At 44.5% G+C, this 19,287-nt stretch overlaps 1 protein-coding gene across 1 annotated transcript in view; it reads left to right on the top strand.

Annotated features, from left to right (window-relative positions):
- The first annotated feature begins 2,757 nt into the window (after positions 1–2,757).
- slc49a4 (solute carrier family 49 member 4) overlaps positions 2,758–19,287 on the top strand; it is a 67,378-nt gene continuing 50,848 nt past the window's right edge. Inside the window, exon 1 of the mRNA XM_043694263.1 lies at positions 2,758–3,119. Within this exon, the coding sequence (XP_043550198.1) occupies positions 2,852–3,119 (268 nt within the window). The 5' untranslated portion in view covers positions 2,758–2,851. The remainder of the gene's footprint in view (positions 3,120–19,287) is intronic.

The following is a 19,287-nucleotide window of genomic DNA, read 5'->3' as shown; positions in this document are numbered from 1 at the left end:
AGTATTGTCGAGTGGGAGGTAAAAGATAGGTTTAAAAGAAAGGAGTTGTAAATAGTTGTTAATTTTAATATTCTCTGTTGAACTTGAAGAATAAAGTTGCTAATTTTTACTTTAAATATTTACCTCTGGATAGTTCTTTGCCTCTTGAATGTTAACAGATTACAGCACAGTATGAATCTTTTCTGCGTTGCTGGTTTAAATTAGCAGAGGGTTTTACCTCGTGTCATAACTGATTTGAGCTTTAGCAAGAGGCTGAATAGACTGGGGCTGTTTTCCCTGGAGCGTTAGAAGCTGAGGGGTGACCTCATAGAGATTATAAAATCATGACGGGCAAGGATAGGATAAATCCGAGATGGGGCACTCCAGAACTAGAGGGCATAGGTTTAGGGTGAGAGGGGAAAGATATAAAAGGACCTAAGGGGCAACTTTTTCACACAGAGGATTGTGCGTGTAAAGAATGAGCTGCCAGAAGAAGTGGTGGAGGCTGGTACGTTTGCAGCATTTAAAAGATATCTAAATAGGTATATAAATAGGAAGGGTTTAGAGGGATATGGGCGAAGTGCTGGCAAATGGGACTAGGATAGGTTAGGATATCTGGTCGGCATGGGTTAATTGGACCAAACGGTCTGTTTCCATGCTGTACATCTCTACGACTTGATAATAATGAGTCATACTTTGCATTTCACTGTGAAATGGGATATAGGGAATTTGAATGATTTTTTTTCACCCAAAGGATGAGCTCACTTGACTGGACGACACAGAATGACACCAACGGCATGGATTCAATTCCCACACCAGCTGAGGTTATCATGAAGATCCCACCTTCTCAGCCCCACTATTGGAATATTGCGTGCAATTCTGGTCTCTTTCCTATCAGAAAGATGTTGTGAAACTTGAAAGGGTTCAGAAAAGATTTATAAGGATGTTGCCAGGGTTGGAAGATTTGAGCTATAGGGAGAGGGTTGGGGCTGAACAGGCTGGGGCTGTTTTCCCTGGAGTGCGGAGGCTGAGTGGTGACCTTATAGAGGTTTGCAAAATTATGAAGGGCATGGATAGGATAAATAGAAAAAGTCTTTTCCCTGGAGTAGGGGAGTCCAGAACTAGAGGATATAGGTTTAAGGTGAGATGGGAAAGATATAAAAGAGACCTAAGGGGCAACTTTTTCACACAGAGGGTGGTATGTGTATGGAATGAGCTGCCAGAGGAAGTGGTGGAGGCTCGTATAATTGCAACATTTAAGAGGCATTTGAATGGGTATATGAATAGGAAGGGTTTGGAGGGATATGGGCCAGGTGCTGGCAGGTGGGACTAGATTGGGTTGGGATATCTGGTCGGCGTGGACGGGTTGGACCAAAGGGTCTGTTTCCATGCTGTACATCTCTATGACTCTCCTGTCTCCTGAAGCACTTTGACAGTCACTCTCTCTTTCTAATGAGATAGTGTGACTATGGTGACTTTACTGTTAGGATTTGGAATGCACTGCCTTGGAGAATAGTCCAGGTCGGTAACCCTCACTTGGATAAACACTTTGAATGCCATAGCATGCAAGGCTACAATAGTATACCTATTGCAATAGAGCCTCAATGAGCTAAAGTGAGGGCTGCAGATGCTGGAGATCAGAACTGAAAATGTGTTGCTGGAAAAGCGCAGCAGGTCAGGCAGCATCCAAGGAACAGGAGAATCGACGTTTCGGGCATAAGCCCTTCTTCAGGAATGAGGAAAGTGGGCCTGAAGAAGGGATTATGCCCGAAACGTAGATTCTCCTGTTCCTTGGATGCTGCCTGACCTGCTGCGCTTTTCCAGCAACACATTTTCAGCTCAATGAGCCAAAGACAATAAGAAATATGGACAGGAGTATACCTCTCACACCCTTGGGCCTTCACCGTTATTCAGTAGGATCATGGCTGATCTGACATTCCTCATGTCCATTCTACAGCCCTTTCTGCGTAACCCTTAATTCCTTGACTGATAGGCATCTATCTCAGCGTTATATACACTCAAAGACTCTTTCCCCACAACCCCAAAAAGGCTGCAGATGCTAGAATCCAAGGTAGACAAGGAGGGGAGGTTGGAAGAACACAGCAAGCCAGGCTGCATCAGAAGGTGGAGATGGGTCCTGAAGAAGGATTACAGCTGAAAGATTGACTTCTCCACCCCCTGATGCAGCCTGGTTTGTTGTGTTATTCCAGCCTCCTGCATACCCACAACTACCTGTAGTAATGAGTTCTAAAGATTCACAACCCTGTGAGAGAGCAATTAATTCCTCTTCATCTCACTCTTAATTTGGCCCTCCAGTACTCTGCGACAATGCTCTCTGGTCCCAGACTCTCCTATGATGCTGGGTTTAATGAGTTGAAATTAAAAAAATAACCCCTGGGTCCATGGTGTGTTTTGAACTCGCGCCTCTGGGTCCTCAATGGGGTCCGACGATAGGTGCACGCGCCTCCAGCAAATGTCTTGGAGGGCGGAAGAGCGGCGCGCACGCGCAGTGTTCTGCACTCCCGACCCGAGCAAGCGACGCGATCAAGTGAGAGATAGAGCGAGGGTGACGTCGAAAGACGGTAGCACGTGCGTTGATGACGCCATTTGCGTCGCATTCGAGCGCGGATTGCGAGCCGACGTCGGGATCAGGGCGCGGGTGACGCGAAGACGTCGCGGTCTGTGCGCGGGTGACGTCACGACGTCGCGGTCTGGGCGTTGGTGACGTCATGACGTCGCGGTCTGGGCGCGGGTGACGTCATGACGTCGGAGGGGGTGGGGAGCAGCAGCGGGAGTCCGGTTTGTGCCGGCACCTTGTTTTGATTTGGGAGCGGGGCCGGCTGCCAACGGTCAGCTTTACCGGGGCGGGGGGATGTGGGCCGCCCAGCAGGAGGAAGGCCAGCCGCTGCTGGGCCCGGCTTCTGTTGGAAGCCGCCTGTACCGGCGCCGCTGGCTCATCCTGGCCGCCTTCTCGGCGCTGGGATTCCTGCAGGGTCTCCTGTGGAACTCGTGGGGCCCCATCCAGAACTCAGCCAAGCAGGCTCTGGGATTCAGCACCCTGGACATCACGCTGCTGGTGCTGTGGGGCCCCATCGGCTTCCTGCCCTGCTTCATCTTTATGTGGCTGATGGACAAGAAAGGTGAGGGGGAAAGAGGGTGGGTCTACTCAGAGGGGGTGGGGTATTCAGAGGTCTGGGGGGAGAGGAGTGTGTGCAGAGGGGTCGGGGGATGTACGGAAGGAGTGTGTGCAGAGGGGTCGGGGGATGTACGGAAGGAGTGTGTGCAGAGGGGTCGGGGGATGTACGGAAGGAGTGTGTGCAGAGGGGTCGGGGGATGTACGGAAGGAGTGTGTGCAGAGGGGTCGGGGGATGTACGGAAGGAGTGTGTGCAGAGGGGTCGGGGGATGTACGGAAGGAGTGTGTGCAGAGGGGTCGGGGGATGTACGGAAGGAGTGTGTGCAGAGGGGTCGGGGGATGTACGGAAGGAGTGTGTGCAGAGGGGTCGGGGGATGTACGGAAGGAGTGTGTGCAGAGGGGTCGGGGGATGTACGGAAGGAGTGTGTGCAGAGGGGTCGGGGGATGTACGGAAGGAGTGTGTGCAGAGGGGTCGGGGGATGTACGGAAGGAGTGTGTGCAGAGGGGTCGGGGGATGTACGGAAGGAGTGTGTGCAGAGGGGTCGGGGGATGTACGGAAGGAGTGTGTGCAGAGGGGTCGGGGGATGTACGGAAGGAGTGTGTGCAGAGGGGTCGGGGGATGTACGGAAGGAGTGTGTGCAGAGGGGTCGGGGGATGTACGGAAGGAGTGTGTGCAGAGGGGTCGGGGGATGTACGGAAGGAGTGTGTGCAGAGGGGTCGGGGGATGTACGGAAGGAGTGTGTGCAGAGGGGTCGGGGGATGTACGGAAGGAGTGTGTGCAGAGGGGTCGGGGGATGTACGGAAGGAGTGTGTGCAGAGGGGTCGGGGGATGTACGGAAGGAGTGTGTGCAGAGGGGTCGGGGGATGTACGGAAGGAGTGTGTGCAGAGGGGTCGGGGGATGTACGGAAGGAGTGTGTGCAGAGGGGTCGGGGGATGTACGGAAGGAGTGTGTGCAGAGGGGTCGGGGGATGTACGGAAGGAGTGTGTGCAGAGGGGTCGGGGGATGTACGGAAGGAGTGTGTGCAGAGGGGTCGGGGGATGTACGGAAGGAGTGTGTGCAGAGGGGTCGGGGGATGTACGGAAGGAGTGTGTGCAGAGGGGTCGGGGGATGTACGGAAGGAGTGTGTGCAGAGGGGTCGGGGGATGTACGGAAGGAGTGTGTGCAGAGGGGTCGGGGGATGTACGGAAGGAGTGTGTGCAGAGGGGTCGGGGGATGTACGGAAGGAGTGTGTGCAGAGGGGTCGGGGGATGTACGGAAGGAGTGTGTGCAGAGGGGTCGGGGGATGTACGGAAGGAGTGTGTGCAGAGGGGTCGGGGGATGTACGGAAGGAGTGTGTGCAGAGGGGTCGGGGGATGTACGGAAGGAGTGTGTGCAGAGGGGTCGGGGGATGTACGGAAGGAGTGTGTGCAGAGGGGTCGGGGGATGTACGGAAGGAGTGTGTGCAGAGGGGTCGGGGGATGTACAGAAGGAGTGTGTGCAGACGGGTCGGGGGATGTACGGAAGGAGTGTGTGCAGAGGGATAGGTGACGCACTTTGGGAAGAATAACAGGAAGAAAGATTCTTGGTGGTGAGAATGTGCAGAGGGATCTTGAAATCCATGTGCATAGATCTCTGAAAGTTTGCACCCAGGTGGATAGTGCTGTTAAGAAGGCATACAGTGTGTTAGGTTTCCTTGGTAGAGATATTGAGTTCCGGAACCACAATATCATGCTGCAACTATACAAAACACTGGTGCGGCCACACTTGGAATATTGTGTACAGTTCTAGTCGCCCCATTACAGGAAGGATGTGGAAGCATTGGAAAAGGTGCAGAGGAGATTTACCAGGATGTTGCCTGGTCTGGAGGGAAGCTTTTATGAGGAAAGGCTGAGAGACTTGGGTCTGTTCTCATTGGAAAGAAGGCTAAGGGGAGTTTTGATAGCGACATACAAGATGATCAGAGGATTAGATAGGGTGGACAGTGAAAGACTTTTTCCTAGGATGATGACATCAGCTTGTACGAGAGGGCATAACTACAAATTGAGGGCAATTCAAGCATGGTCATCCACCTGACTTCATATCTTTAGGCTGATAGGAACCTGGAGCACCCAATGAAAACCTATGCAGACGTGGGAGAAAATTAGCAAACTCCACACACAGTCGGCCGGGGGTGGAATCAAACCCAGATCCCTGGTACGGTGAGGCAGCAGACCCACCACTGAGTCACCACGTTGCCTCTCCCCAAGGGTGGGGAGAGAGAACTTGGAAAGAGAAAATAGTTTGGAGGAGTGAGGGGAAAGAAGTGAGAAATCTGGCATATGGAGGGAAGGAGGAAATGCATGGTGGAATGAGTGGGGTTTGCACAATGGGGTTGATTCCTGGGAAAGGGTGAGGAACGAGTCTTAATTTGGGATAGACATGGGGTGTGTTGGTGGAATTAGTATGATCAGTCAGGAGGTAAGGCTGTGTGGGGAATTATGGTTCATGTTTGGTTGGAGGGATGGAGAATGGGAGCTTGAGAGCTTGAAGTGAGGCAGCAGTAGGTGGATATTGTGTATGGATTTGAAGGACACTTTGCCTTCACAGAATTCTGATCAATATTTCCTCCTCAATCAGCAACACTTATAATAGGTCACCTGGACATTTACCACATTGCGATTTGTGGAAGTTTATTGTATGTACATTGACTGTTGTCTTTGCTATTGCATAACAGGGACTATGCTTCAAAAGTATTTCACTGCCTATAAAGTTTGAGTGTTTTTGGGCCATGATAGGTGCTATAGAAAATAATAGTTTTTATAATAGAGTTGTGTGACAGTTGCTGCATTTGTAATGTTTGAATTAATTGTGAAAATTAACTGCAACACCACCCCTCCCACCCCTCAAAAAATCTGCCAGCTGCATTCATGAGTTTTGAGCATAATAAGATAGCAAAAGCGAGGTTATCTTTGTCAGTCATTTCTGTACAAAAGTCTGGGTTGCTGGGTCCTTACTCTGGCAGCCTTGTCTTGCAGAAGGTTCAGAGAGGGAGCATTATAAACCAAAGCAGCAGGCATTGCCAGTTCATGTGTCATGTTGTGTGTGAAGACTTGCGTGACTTCTTGGAGTTGTCATGCAGCTGATGCGTGTTGTATATTTGGAATGGGTCTTTAACACGATTGCAAACATTTTCATCTTGGTAAACATCTTCCACCCTTTGTAAACATGAGCTTATTCCAAAACTCTGCTTTCCACATCAGCTTGCACTGAGCCCTCTTTGCTCATCACTCTGGGCGTTCTGACTTGCATTGGATCCCCTTTCATTGATTTTGTATTTCTTATCCTTGTTCATAGATTCCACAAGCACAATAATGCTTAGGTATGGGCTGCTCCAAATCTGGTCTCTTGCTATTTTGAATTGCTGGCTGGTTACTGTGCTTTTTAGCTGCCTTGGTCTTAATCTCAGGAATACCATACCAAAACCACACTCCTCTCTTTAAGATGAAAATCACACAGCACCAGGTTATTGTCTAACAGGTTTAATTGGAAGCACTAGGTTTCGGAGTGCTGTTCCTTCATCAGGTGGTTGTCATCACCTGACAAAAGAGCAGCGCTCTGAAAGCTAGTGCTTCCAATTAAACCTGTTGGACTATAACCCGATGTGTAATTTTTAACTTTGTACACTCCTGTGCAACACCGGCACCTCCAAATCATGGCTCTTTAAGATGCTTCTTCAAGCATGTCTGTTTGACCAATCTTTTCATCATTTGTCTCAATTTCCTGTTATGTGGCTCAATGTCAGGTTTTGCTAACAGCCCTGTAACATGTCTCTGCATGCTTTCCTGAGTACATTGCACGGAAATGAATACACATTGTTGCTCCTTTTGTAAAGCTCTCTACTAGAGTGGTTCAGGTGTAAATCCTATCGTACATGTCACCATGAGTGAAATACTCCACAGTGGCTGGTATCCCATTAGCAAGTCACACTTTATTTACGTGTGGAATGTCATTCATAGTGACGTAGCTTCCTCAGAACCAACTGAGTCGACAGAACTTCTGACACTCCTGTTTATATCTGCTCCCTGTTTGGACAGGTTAACAACCCCAATCAGGGAATTCATATTGAGGTTCACCTAGCTGACCTCGTTAGTCACTACAGTGAGTATGAGATGGTGCAATCTGTACAAACAGGAGGAGTTGCTCTTAAATTGAAAAGGAAAATAAAATATTCGTTTCTAGGAACTGGGATGGAGGGGGAGGGAGGAAATGAATGCTGTGCTGATAGGAATTTCTGCTGTTGAAACTGACATATGGACATTGGGGAACAGGAGCAAGCCACTTGGCTCCTTTAGCTTCCTTGCCTTTCGGTAATATCGTGCATGATCTGCTTACTGTTCTAATTTTTTTAAACCCCTTTACTAAGTATATTTGCCTCTCCACTTTGGTCGCAAAAGCTGGAAGGCAGATTATTATCTGAATGATTGATAGATTGGGAAAGTGTGAAGTGCAATATGACCTGAAAGTCACTGAAAGTAAACATGCAATTGCAGCAGTCGTGATGAAGGACTTTTGCCTGAAACGTTGATTTTCCTGCTCCTTGGATGCTGCCTGACCTGCTGTGCTTTTCCAGCACCACTCTAATCTTGACGCTGATCTCCAGCATCTGCAGTCCTCACTTCTGCCAATGCAATTGCAGCAGGCAGTGAAGAAGGCAAATAGTATGTTGGCCTTTGTAGCAAGGAAATTCAAGTACAGTAGCAACTTGTTGCAGTTGTACATATCTTTGATAAGACCACATCTTGGAGTACTGGTCTCCTTATCTGAGAAAGATTCTGGTGTGGAGGGAGTGCAACAAAGGCTTACCAGGCCAATTCCTGGGATGGCAAGAGTGATGTGAAACGAGACTGGATTGGTTACGACTACATTCATTGGCGTTCAGAAGAATGAGAAGAGACCTCATTGAAACTTAGAAAATTTTAACAGGATTACATATCGTCAACAGAAGATTACATAGAAAGGATGTTCCCATTGACCAGGGAGTCCAGGACCAGTAGGCACAGTCTAAGCATACGGGATAGGCTGAATAGGACTGAGATAAAGAGGAATATCTACTCCCAGAGACTGGTGAGCCTGTGGGATTCTCCGCTGAAGAAAGGTATTGAGGCCAAAATATTGAATGTCTTCAAGAAGGACTCCGATATAGTTCTTTAGGCTGAAGGGATCACAGAGTGTGGGCAGAAATCAGGAGCAGGGTTCTGAGTTGAATGATCAGTCATGATCCTATTGAATGTGAAGCAGACTCGAATGGCTTACTCCTTCTGCAGTGAGCAGTGATAGCAGTGAGTTGAGGGGTGCGTAGCTTAAGTTACTATATTTTACATTAGGATTAAATCGCGGCACAACATCGTGGGCCAAAGGGCCTGTTCTCTGCTGTACTTTTCTATGATCTAGAATTAAGGGACACTGTTTTAAAAATAAGGGGTCACCCTTCAGATAGAGCTGAGGAGAATTTTGCCTTTCCACAGACAGTTAGAAGTGATTGGAACCCTTGTCCTCAAGGGGCAATAAAAGTAGAATCTCTGATTTTTGAGGCAGAGAAACATAGAAAATAGAAGGAGTAAGCCATTCGAGTCACATTCAATAGGATCATGACTGATCATTCAACTCAGAACCCTGCTCCTATCCTGTATGCTGAGACTGTGACTCCTGGTACTGGACTCCCTGGATTTATTTCTCCTTGTGATAAATGATAACGTTCTATTAGCTTTGCTAAATTCTTGCTGTACCTTTGATGCAATAAGACAGTCAGCTCCCTCTGGATCTGAGCTCTGCAATCTCTCACTGTTCAGGAAATAGTTGTTTTTATTCTTCCTGCCAAAATAAACAGTTTCTCATTTTCTGCACATCCTCCATTTGGAAGATCTTTGATTAACCTATTTATAACCCTTTGTAGCCTCCATATGTCCATTTTATAATTACTTTGCTACCTGTCTTTCTGTCATCAAATTTAACAACTGTATCTTTGGTCTCTTCATCCGAGTCATTTCTATACGTCATGGGGAAAAAGAAAATTAAGACTTCAGCATTGATCCGCAGCAATGACCTACCCATCGCAAGGGGAGTCTTGTTGTAATTGTGGGGAAGAGGATAAAGGATAAGAATGCACATGTGAGGAAATGGAGGACGCATCTCGCAATTGGAGTTGAACCCTGGGTTGAGATTCGAATGGCATCTGATTTATTCTTTGTTTATCTTTTACAGCTCATCTGCATCCACCTTTTGTTAATTAACTTTTGGCCTATTACCATCAACTCCCCCCAGCCACCACCACCAAGCTCTGTAATTACTTAAAACTTATGTTGTCCCTTAACCTTTACAGCTTTGATGAAAGATCCTTTACCCAAAGCGTTAACTTTGCTCCTTTGCACCGATGTTGAGAATGTTCTATGTAATAAAGCATGTTTGTTTGAAGCATCTCTGTGGAAAGTGCAGTCTTCTGACATCTCGGCTTGTGATTTTATAAATGGCCCTTCTTATACAAATCTGTTAAAAAAAAAAGAACACAGCGGTAAATGCTCGTTTTATACAAATTTTTCAATGAACATTCCCCATCCCAAAAAAAACAAATCACTGTATTTTACACATTATTGAGCTGGTGCTTCATTTTGGAGTGGTTTGTTACTTCTGCTTTACTTAACACAAAATATGTTAATGCAAGCAAAATAAAAAATAAATGCTTTGTTTGAATAGGAACTGGAGGACAAAGTTTATATCCATTAAAAATTATTACACAGCAGTTCATGCATGACTCATTACATTGTGATTAGACATCCCACAGTTGTTTGTTTGTAGTCACACATTATCATTTTAGGAACCTTGGTTTCATTTGACGAGCTCCATCCAGAGACTGGTTATCATGTGCTGTTGAGCTGCAGTGTAATTCAATTTTTGAGGCTGGTAAACCCCTGTTACACAGCTGGCTTTTATTTGTGGATTGTGTTTCCACTGTTGTAAACATAACAACTGACAGTTATGTAGCATCTTTAGCATAGTTACATGTGCTAAGGCACTTCATGGGAGAGATGATTTGGAGGTGCCGGTGTTGGACTGGGGTGGACAAAGTTAAAAATCGCACAGCACCAGGTTATAGTCCCACAGGTCTGTTTGGAAGCACTAGCTCCAAAAGCTAGTGCTTCCAAATAAACGTGTTGAACTATAAACTGGTGTTGTGTGATTTTTAACTTCATGGAAGAGATTATTGTAAAAGGTTTTGATGCCAAGTCACAGGGTGAGATTAGCACATGCCAATTTCCTCTTGCTAATGAGAGAGTAAATGGAAGTATTTGAGAGTTTGAACCACTTGTAAAATAAAACAAAACTACGGTGGCTGAATGAAGTTAGCATTTCTGCATCAATGTGTTCATACATTTCAAGTTTCCACTCAATCAAGCATGCTTTTATTGCATGAAGTATGTGCTTGAAAAATATAGTACATTAGCTTAAAGACAGTGGCTTTTCTAATGGCAACACACAGCATTGACAACCATGCAATCAAGGTTGAATATATGCAGTGACTTGAATGATTAGCAAGTATATTGTGAAGGAATGTTTGCCAAGACACAAAGGGATCTTGTCGTTTTGTCTCTGTCAATTTCTGCAGTCCTGAAGCTCTCTGACTTTGGTGCTCTTCCAGTTTTGGCCTCTTCTTCATACCCAATTTTCATTTGCTCTCCCAGTTGTGGCTACAATTTAGCTGCTGATGTCTGTAGTACTGGAATTTTCTCCCCAAGTTTATTCTTCTCTACTGCCCTTGTTCTCTTCGAACAAAATCCTTAAAACTTAATACTTTGACCAAGTCGTCAGGCACATTAACATGTATGGAATAGGAGTACGTCATGCAGCTATTGAAGCTGAGTCCATCATTGGCTGATCTTCTGTTTCAGCATCTTTACTTGTACCATCCCTGTATCCCTTGATGTTTTTAAAATGGAAAAATCTATCAGTTTCAATGCTAAACACTGTTTCTGCAGTCCTTTGGTGTAGAGAGTTCCAAAGTTTCACCATTCCTGGTTGAAGAAATAACTCCTAAATTTAGTCCTAAATGGCATCCTTAATCTAACACCCTCTCCCTGGTTTAAGCCACTCCCAGCCAGCAGAAACATCCACTTGCATCTACCTTATTGATTCCTGTAAGAAAATTCTGTTTGAATAAGATTGTTTCTTGTTCTTCTAAACTCCAGAGAATTTAATCTTTGCTCAGGATGCAATCCCTTCATCCCAGGAATTAGTTTGGTGTGCCTTTGTTGTCCCTTAGTGGCAAATAATGTATAAAGAGACCAAAATGGCACCCAGTAAAGCCATTTTAGTCTCTAGATAATTGCAGTAAGATGTCATTGCTCCTGTACTCTTGAGCTCTTAATGTCCTTATGAAGCCCATTGTGATGCTTTAACATCTTAATGGAACTCTCAGTAATGCAAGTTATGTTGAACAAGTCAGGTGATTGATTGTATCGGCTGGAAAAGCGCAGCAGGCTGCCTGGCCTGCTGTGCTTTTCCAGCACCACACGCTGCCTGGCCTGCGCTTTTCCAGCACCACACTCTGCCTGGCCTGCGCTTTTCCAGCACCACACTTTTCAATTCTGGTCTCCAGCATCTGCAGTCCTCACTTTCTCCTGATCGATTGTATCTGCCTGGAAAGAAGTTAAACCTGGCATTTAATCTGAAACACAATGCAACATTCATCCAGCACAATCCCAAGATTTTTGCATGGGCTCTGTGCTCAGCTCCTGAAATGGAACTTAAATGCAGAACCTTGTCACTTCAGTGTCTAACCAATGGTGCCATGTTGATACTTGAACCAAGCTGAGAGAAAGTTGTCTCATCATCTACTGCAACCAGTTCTCTTCTGCTGGTTTCAACACAGTAACACAAGCAAACACCGCTTCCTGATGCATTGCCATTATATCTATCTCCATTCCAAAAGACGAGGCCTGCAATTAATAGTGAGAATCTTAAAGTTTTGACCTTGGCACTGACCCATGGCATCCCTTAAACTCTTAGCAAATTTCTATCTCAACTATCTTACAATGTTTATTTTATACTGTTTGCCAACAGTGTTAAAATAGTGCAGAAAAATTTAATTTGGTTTTAGGAAATTACATTAAGCATTCTGGAAATAACTTCTCAAATTGATTTCAAGGCTTTTATCTTAATTTTGTTTTCCTTATAAGTGAGATGAGGGCTGGTACATAGCCTGGCTCCAGATTGCTTTTCAGTGCTTGTGTGAGAGGGTGTGATTTGCCTTCCCTTCTAATTGCATAAATGATGATTGGTTGTTAAACTCTTGCATCCCTTTGTTTTTATGTTTGCCTAGTGTAACCAAGGTGGGGAAATCACTGCCCGAGGTTTCAGGGAGCTGAATGATATATTTTTCTATTATGAAACAAAGAACTGTGGATACTGGAAATCTGAAACAAAATCAGAAATTGTTGAAGAGTTATCATTTCATTAACAAGGGTCTGAAGAATGGTCACTGGACTCAAAACTACCAAGATCAATGTTTGGAGGGAAGCAGACGTGAGAGAATGTAAGAAAAATGGAGAACGGATTTAATGTAGTCAGTTTCTAAAGTTAGGGGCCTCGAGGTTATAAAATTCCTAAACAAAAATGAGGTCTTGTTTCTCGAACTCGCATTGTGCTTCATTGGAATGTTGCAGTGGGCCCAGGACAGAAATATTAACATGAGCGCTGGCAGGAAAGTGGAGTGGGGACAGAGTTGAGATCAGCCATGATCGTATGAAATGATAGAGCAGGCTTGAGTGGCTGAATTTTTTTACTCCTGCTCCTCATTCTATGGATCACCCTTTAACCTTCTAAGAAATGAATCCATGTTTCTATAATCTCCTCTTGTAATTTAATGTTTGGTGGTTTTGTCATTCTGGTAAATCTACACTTGAATCGGGGGCAAGAGTGTGGTGCTGGAAAAGCACAGTAGGTCAGGCAGCATCCGAGGAGCAGGAGAATCGATGTTTCGGGCATAAGCCCTTCATCAAGAATCTTCATCAGGGTTTAGGCCTGAAACATTGATTCTCCTGCTCCTCGGATGCTGCCTGACCTGCTGTGTTTTTCCAGCAACACGCTCTCGACTCTGAGCTCCAGCATCTGCAATCCTCACTTTCTTCTGCACTGGAATTACTCAATTATGTGTTTCCCTTAAGGTGTCATGCTTGGAACCAGGCAGAAAATTCCTGTTGTGGTCTAACCATGGATTTGTGAAGCATTGTTTCATCTACTTTAAATGTGAAGCACCGTATCCTGTTATTACCATAACCATTTTCTGTACCTGTTCATGACGTTTGGATGATTTGTCTATTTGGAGTTGAAGTCACTTTAGATGTCCATTGTTTTCAGCTTGTGCATAGAAAATAGGTGCAGGGGTAGGCCATTCTGTCCTTCGAGCCTGCATCACCATTCAATATGTTCAATTTCAGTATCCCGTTCCCGCTTTCTCTCAATACCCCTTGACACTTTTAGCCGCAAAGGCCACGTCCAGCTTCCTCTTCAATATATCTTGGCCCCAGTAGATTTATGTGGGAGAGAATTACACAGGCTCACAAGTCCATGTGAAGAAATTCTTCCTCATCTCAGTCATAAATGGCTTGCCCCTTATTCTTAGACCGTTTGGAAATTACACTTTTCTCTCATGTCAAATGTTCAAAGTCAACCCCATGCTTCCCTCCATTGAAATCTGTTTTCTAGAACTTTGCCCATTCACATCTTGCTAATACCTGAATATAATGTTGTCACCACCTACACTGTTTACAGTACCATTTGTCATTGGCAACTTTGGATCTGTGGCATTCCATTGTCATAGTTATTAAATGTAAATATTTGTGGCATAACGACAGATTCTTGTGGGGCACCACTGTTCCCATCCAATTAGTACACTATCCCTTTGCTAAACAAAGTATACTGATTTATTGCTATCACATGTCCCAAAGTACTTTGTATTCAAACAGGGACTTATGAAGGGTAGTTGTTGTACTGCAGGAAAGGGAGCTGGCAGGTTCCCACAAGCAGCATTGTAGTGATCATATATTTTTGTGATGACTGCATGGTAAACATTGTCCAGGACATCTTTTGTAAGGGGGCCACAATAGCAGCTATGTTTTTTTTATATAGACCACTAATGCCACTGTGTGCATCCTGCCTTTGTAGCTAATAATCTTTTAGTTTCCTGAGGGCTAGAAGGTTTATGTCCTGTGATATGTGTCACATTGCATTCTCGATTTACAAGGACAGAGGAAAATCATTTACTGGTATTGTATACATCTGTGAGGGACAGTGATGTAGTACTTTGGAGTGGCAGCACGATGGCACAGTGGTTAGCACTGCTGCCTCACAGTGCCAGGGTCCCAGATTCGATTCTGGCCTTGGGCGACTGTATGTATGGAGGTTTGCACATTCTCCTCGTGTCTGCGTGGGTTTCCTCCCACAATCCATGGATATGCTGGTTTCCATTGCCAGCGTTTGCTCCATTTGAATCAATAGCAGAGATTTTTTAAAACCATTCAGGCTGGGCAACACCATGCAACACATCTAAGATTAGATTTCCTACAGTGTGGAAATAGGCCCTTCGGCCCAACCAGTCCACACCGACCCTCTGAAGAGTAACCCAATTCAGGTGAATTGACCATGCTAAATTGCCAACAATGTTAGGTGCATTAGTCAGCGGGAAATGGATCTGGGTGGGTTACTGTTCGGAGGGTCGGTGTGGACTGGTTGGGCTGAAGGGCTTGTTTCCGCATTGTAGAGAATCTAATCTTAAATGTGTTGCATGGTGTTGCCCATTTTGAATGGTTTAAAAAAATCTCTGATATTGATTCAAATGAAGCAAATGCTGGCAATGTATACCAGGCCAATGTACAATGTAAAGAGCAAATTTGGTTGGCATTTAGTCTGAGAGCTTTTTTCCTTGAAACCGACTGGCAGAATACTCATCCTAGCTTTCTTTCATTTTGCATGCTGTTTGAATTATCCAGCATTTGTGTTGTTCAGTCCATTTTTTTTCAATTGCATGATATGTTTGAAGCCCTAAAACTACATAAAGTCTGCCTCTGGTCTGCGATTCCAGCTCGCTGCTCTTTGAACAATATCAGTACTTCAGAGGCTTGTGGTAGCAGGAAAATATCTGACTCTCAGCAAACTCTTAATTGTACTCTTCAGTTTGCTGTTCAAGATTACAAAAGACTTCTGGTGCTTCTTTGCCTTAATTCCTGTGTCCAAAACTGGAACTTTTCAGGGTTTTTAAAGCATACTGGCTTGATAAGCTCATTAACAATATTTTCCTGGTGTTCCTTATTGGGTGGAGGAGATGGATTTGAGGGTGGGTTTGACATGTTCATAAGCAACCTATTCAGAGATGTTCATACACACCTCGAGAGTAGGTGGACTTGAACACTTGCCCTCTGGCTCAGAGGTAGGAATATTTCATCGAGACATAGAAAATAGGAGTTCGAGTAGGCTATTCAGCCTTTCAAGCCGGCTTCACCATTTGTTGTTATCGTAGTTCAACGTCCCAGTCAATAGCCAGCCCCTACTTTTTCCTTGAGCCCAAAATACTATATACAACCCGAGAGCTTCCTTCTTGAAATCAGGCAATATTCTGGCCTCGCTTGCATTCTGTGAATTCCACAGACTCCCTGCTCTCTGGGTGAAGAAATTTCTCCTTATCTTAGTCCTAAATACTTTACCTTATGTTCTTACTGTGATCTCTCATTATAGAACCAGACAGATCCATGCAAGATTCAATCCGCTCTTATTCCACTATTTTTTAAAATCTGGACTCTTCTGCCATGTGGAACATCTTTGTACATCTACCCTATCAAGTCCTGTTTAGAATTTTGTAGGCAATGAGATTTTCCCCTCATTGCTGCAATGCCTTAATGAGGGGAGGTGAAGAATTTCTTTAAAAAAACAGGAGCTTCACCATTAGTCTCCAAGTGATACCTTGCTGTGATGAGTATACACTGTACCTTTTGTTCATTTCCAGGAACTCTTGCTCTTAAAAATGTAAATTGAACTTTCAGAATTTAACTTTTATTTGGGGTTGGGGCAAGGGCTTGTAGGTATTTCTTGGTTTTGGTTCTTTGAGTTTTCCATTGAAAATTGAGGGTTATGTTTTTATTTTTTTTAAATTTCGTTTTCGCGAGCAAATTTATTCAACTTCTGCAATTTTGTTTAAAATTGCATACGAGGAATTTTTGTTTGTGACAGCTCAATTTGCATACTAAAAGTCGTGTGTTTCCCTCAAATATCCATACTTGTCATTTTTTTTCCCAAAGGGTCACTTGTGAGACTGCATAATTGTGTTCCCTTTCTTGTTTTAAAAATTACCCATATAAGCAAACCATGAGAGCACCTAAAGGAAAGCTGACAGATTGCCCACGGGATTAGGAGTAGCATGCCAATCTCTGCAAGCTTTATGCATAATTTTATAACAACAAAATATTCACATGACTTTTATTGGATTTCTGTAAGCTTTATTTTGTAATATTTCACTTCCTCACCAATTTTTTCTTTTCTGAATCAACCCCGAACTAAGTATGATGTTTTAGTGGTCATTAATTAATATTACAACGCCAATTCACTCAGGCAATGGGATTAAAAGAAATAACTCCATTGTACTAAATAACCTATCACTAATTCGAGGCGGACAGGGATGTAATGGCAGTGCTAAGATTTCGGGAGAGTGGTGAAACTGGTCCACTGATGAGGGACACATGATTTTTTTCACTCATGGGATGTGGGCTCAACTGGCTAGGCCTGTATTTATTGCCCATCCCTATTTGTCTAGAGAGCAGTTCAGAGTCAACCACATTGCTGTGGGTGTGGAGTCATGTGTAAGCTAGACCAGGTAAGGATGGCAGTTTCTTCCATAAAAGGCATTAGTGAACCAGATGGATGTTTATGGTAATCAACAGTAGCTTTTTAGTCATTATTAGACTAGGTTTTTTTAAATACAAATTTTTATTGAATTCAAGTTTGCCATCTGACACTGTACATTTCAAAGGCATGTCTCCAGAACATTTACGTAGGGTTCTGGGTCACTATTCCAGTGACTTACCACTATGTCCCTGCCTCCCCTAAAGTGTACAGTGGGAGATATTGTTTCAGGCAGTGGAATATTGTCATCCATTGCTATGTTATGTCTTGCATTTATACAGCACGTTGCATAATGAAAGGATGCCTTGAAGTGCTATGTAGCTGGTGAAGCACTCTAGCAGTACAGTTGTCAGAGAGTCAGAGTCCTACAGCACGGAGACAGGCCCTTTTGCCCAAACTGGTCCATGCTGACCAAACTATCCATCCATGCTAACCCCATTTCCCTGTGCTTGGCCCATATCCTTCTAATTTTCCCTCCCCATGTATTTGGCCAAATGCTTTTTAAATGTTCATGTACCTGCATCAACCACTTCTGGCAGCTCGTTCCATACGTGTACTACCCTCTGTATAAAAAAAGGTGTCCCTCAGGTTCCCTTTTACTCTTTCCCCTCTAACCTTCAACTGATGCCCTCTGATTCTCAACTCCCTTACCCTGGGAAAAAGACTGAGTGCATTCATGCTATCAGTGTCCCTCATGATCTTATACACCTCTATAAGGTCCCCCTCAGTCTCTTATGCTCTAAAAAGTCCCAGCTTGTCTAACCTCTCCCTAAAACTCAGACCATTGACTGCAGGCAACATCCTTGTAAATTTCTTTTGAACTCTTTCCAGTCTAATAACATGCTTCCTATAGCAAGGTGACCAAAACTGAACAGAATACTGTGGGGGCTCACCAAAGTCTTGTACAACTGTAAAATAACTTCCTCACATCTATACTCAATGCCCTGATTGAAGGCCAGTGTGCCAATAGCCTTCTTGACTGCCCTGTCTACCTGTGACTCCACTTTCAGAGAATTGTGAACCTGAACTCCAAGATCCCTCCGTTCCACTACACTTATTAAGGCCCTACCTTGATTTGACTTTCCAAAATGCAAGACCTCATACTTGTCTGTATTAAACTCTATTTGCCATTTCTCTACCCACTTTCCCAGCCGATCAAGGTCCTGCTGCAATTCCTGGTAACCTTCCTCACTGTCCACTATACCAATTATTTTAGTGTCATCAACAAACTTACTAAACATGCCTTGTACATTCTCTTCCAAATCATTGATATAGATAACAAATAGTTATGGGCCCAGCACAGGCCTCCAGTCTGACAAGCATCCTTCCACTATTACCCTCTGCTTCCTACCATCAAGCCAATTTTATTTCCAATTTGCCAGCTCACCCTTGATTCCATGGGATCTGACCTTCTGGAACAACCCAGCACAGTGGCTCAGTGGTTAGCACTGCTGCCTCACAAAGCCAGGGACCCGGTTTTGATTCCAGCCTCAGGTGACTCGGTGTGGAGTTTGCACGTTCTCGCCATGTCTGCATGGTTTTCCTCCGGGTGCTCCAGTTTCTTCCCACAATCCAAAGATGTGCAGACTAGGTGAATAGGCCGTGCTAAATTGTCCACAGTATTCACGGGTGTGTAGGTTCTGTGCATTAGTCAGGCGTTAAATGAAGGCGAATGGGTCTGGATGGGCTACTCTTCCAAGGATCGGTGTGAACTTGTTGGGCCGAAAGGCCTGTTTCCACGCTGTTGGGATTCTATGTGGAATTTAGTTAAAGGCCTTAGTGAAATTCATATTGACTACATCTACCGCCTTTGTTAACTTTTCTGATCACTTCTTCAAAGAACTCGAACAAATTTATGAGGCATGATCTCCCACTCATAAAGCCATGCTGACTACTACTAATCAAACCCTGTCTTTCCAAATGTATGTATATCTTTGCACCGAACCTTCTCAAGTAACGTACCTGCCACTGATGTTAAGTCATTTGCAGCCATTCTTGACTCATGACTCAACATTCGCTACCCTCCAGTCTTCCAGGACCTCACCCATGGCCAATGATGCAAAAATATCAGCCAAGGCCCCTGCAATTTCTTCTTTAGCCTCATACATTGTTCTTGGATATATCTGGTCAGGACCAGGAGATTTGTCTACCTTCATACATTCTAATATATCCAACCTCTGCTGTGATATGGACTGTCCCCAAGATATCTCCATTAACTTTGCCAAGTTCCCAAGTCTTCATGTCTTTCTCCATGGTAAACACAGGAGAAA

The sequence above is a fragment of the Chiloscyllium plagiosum genome, chromosome 7 (genome assembly GCF_004010195.1).
Source record: "Chiloscyllium plagiosum isolate BGI_BamShark_2017 chromosome 7, ASM401019v2, whole genome shotgun sequence".
NCBI classification, from domain to species: domain Eukaryota; kingdom Metazoa; phylum Chordata; class Chondrichthyes; order Orectolobiformes; family Hemiscylliidae; genus Chiloscyllium; species Chiloscyllium plagiosum.
Note: the sequence above shows the minus strand (reverse complement) of the source record. Positions and strands in the feature narration are given on the sequence as shown.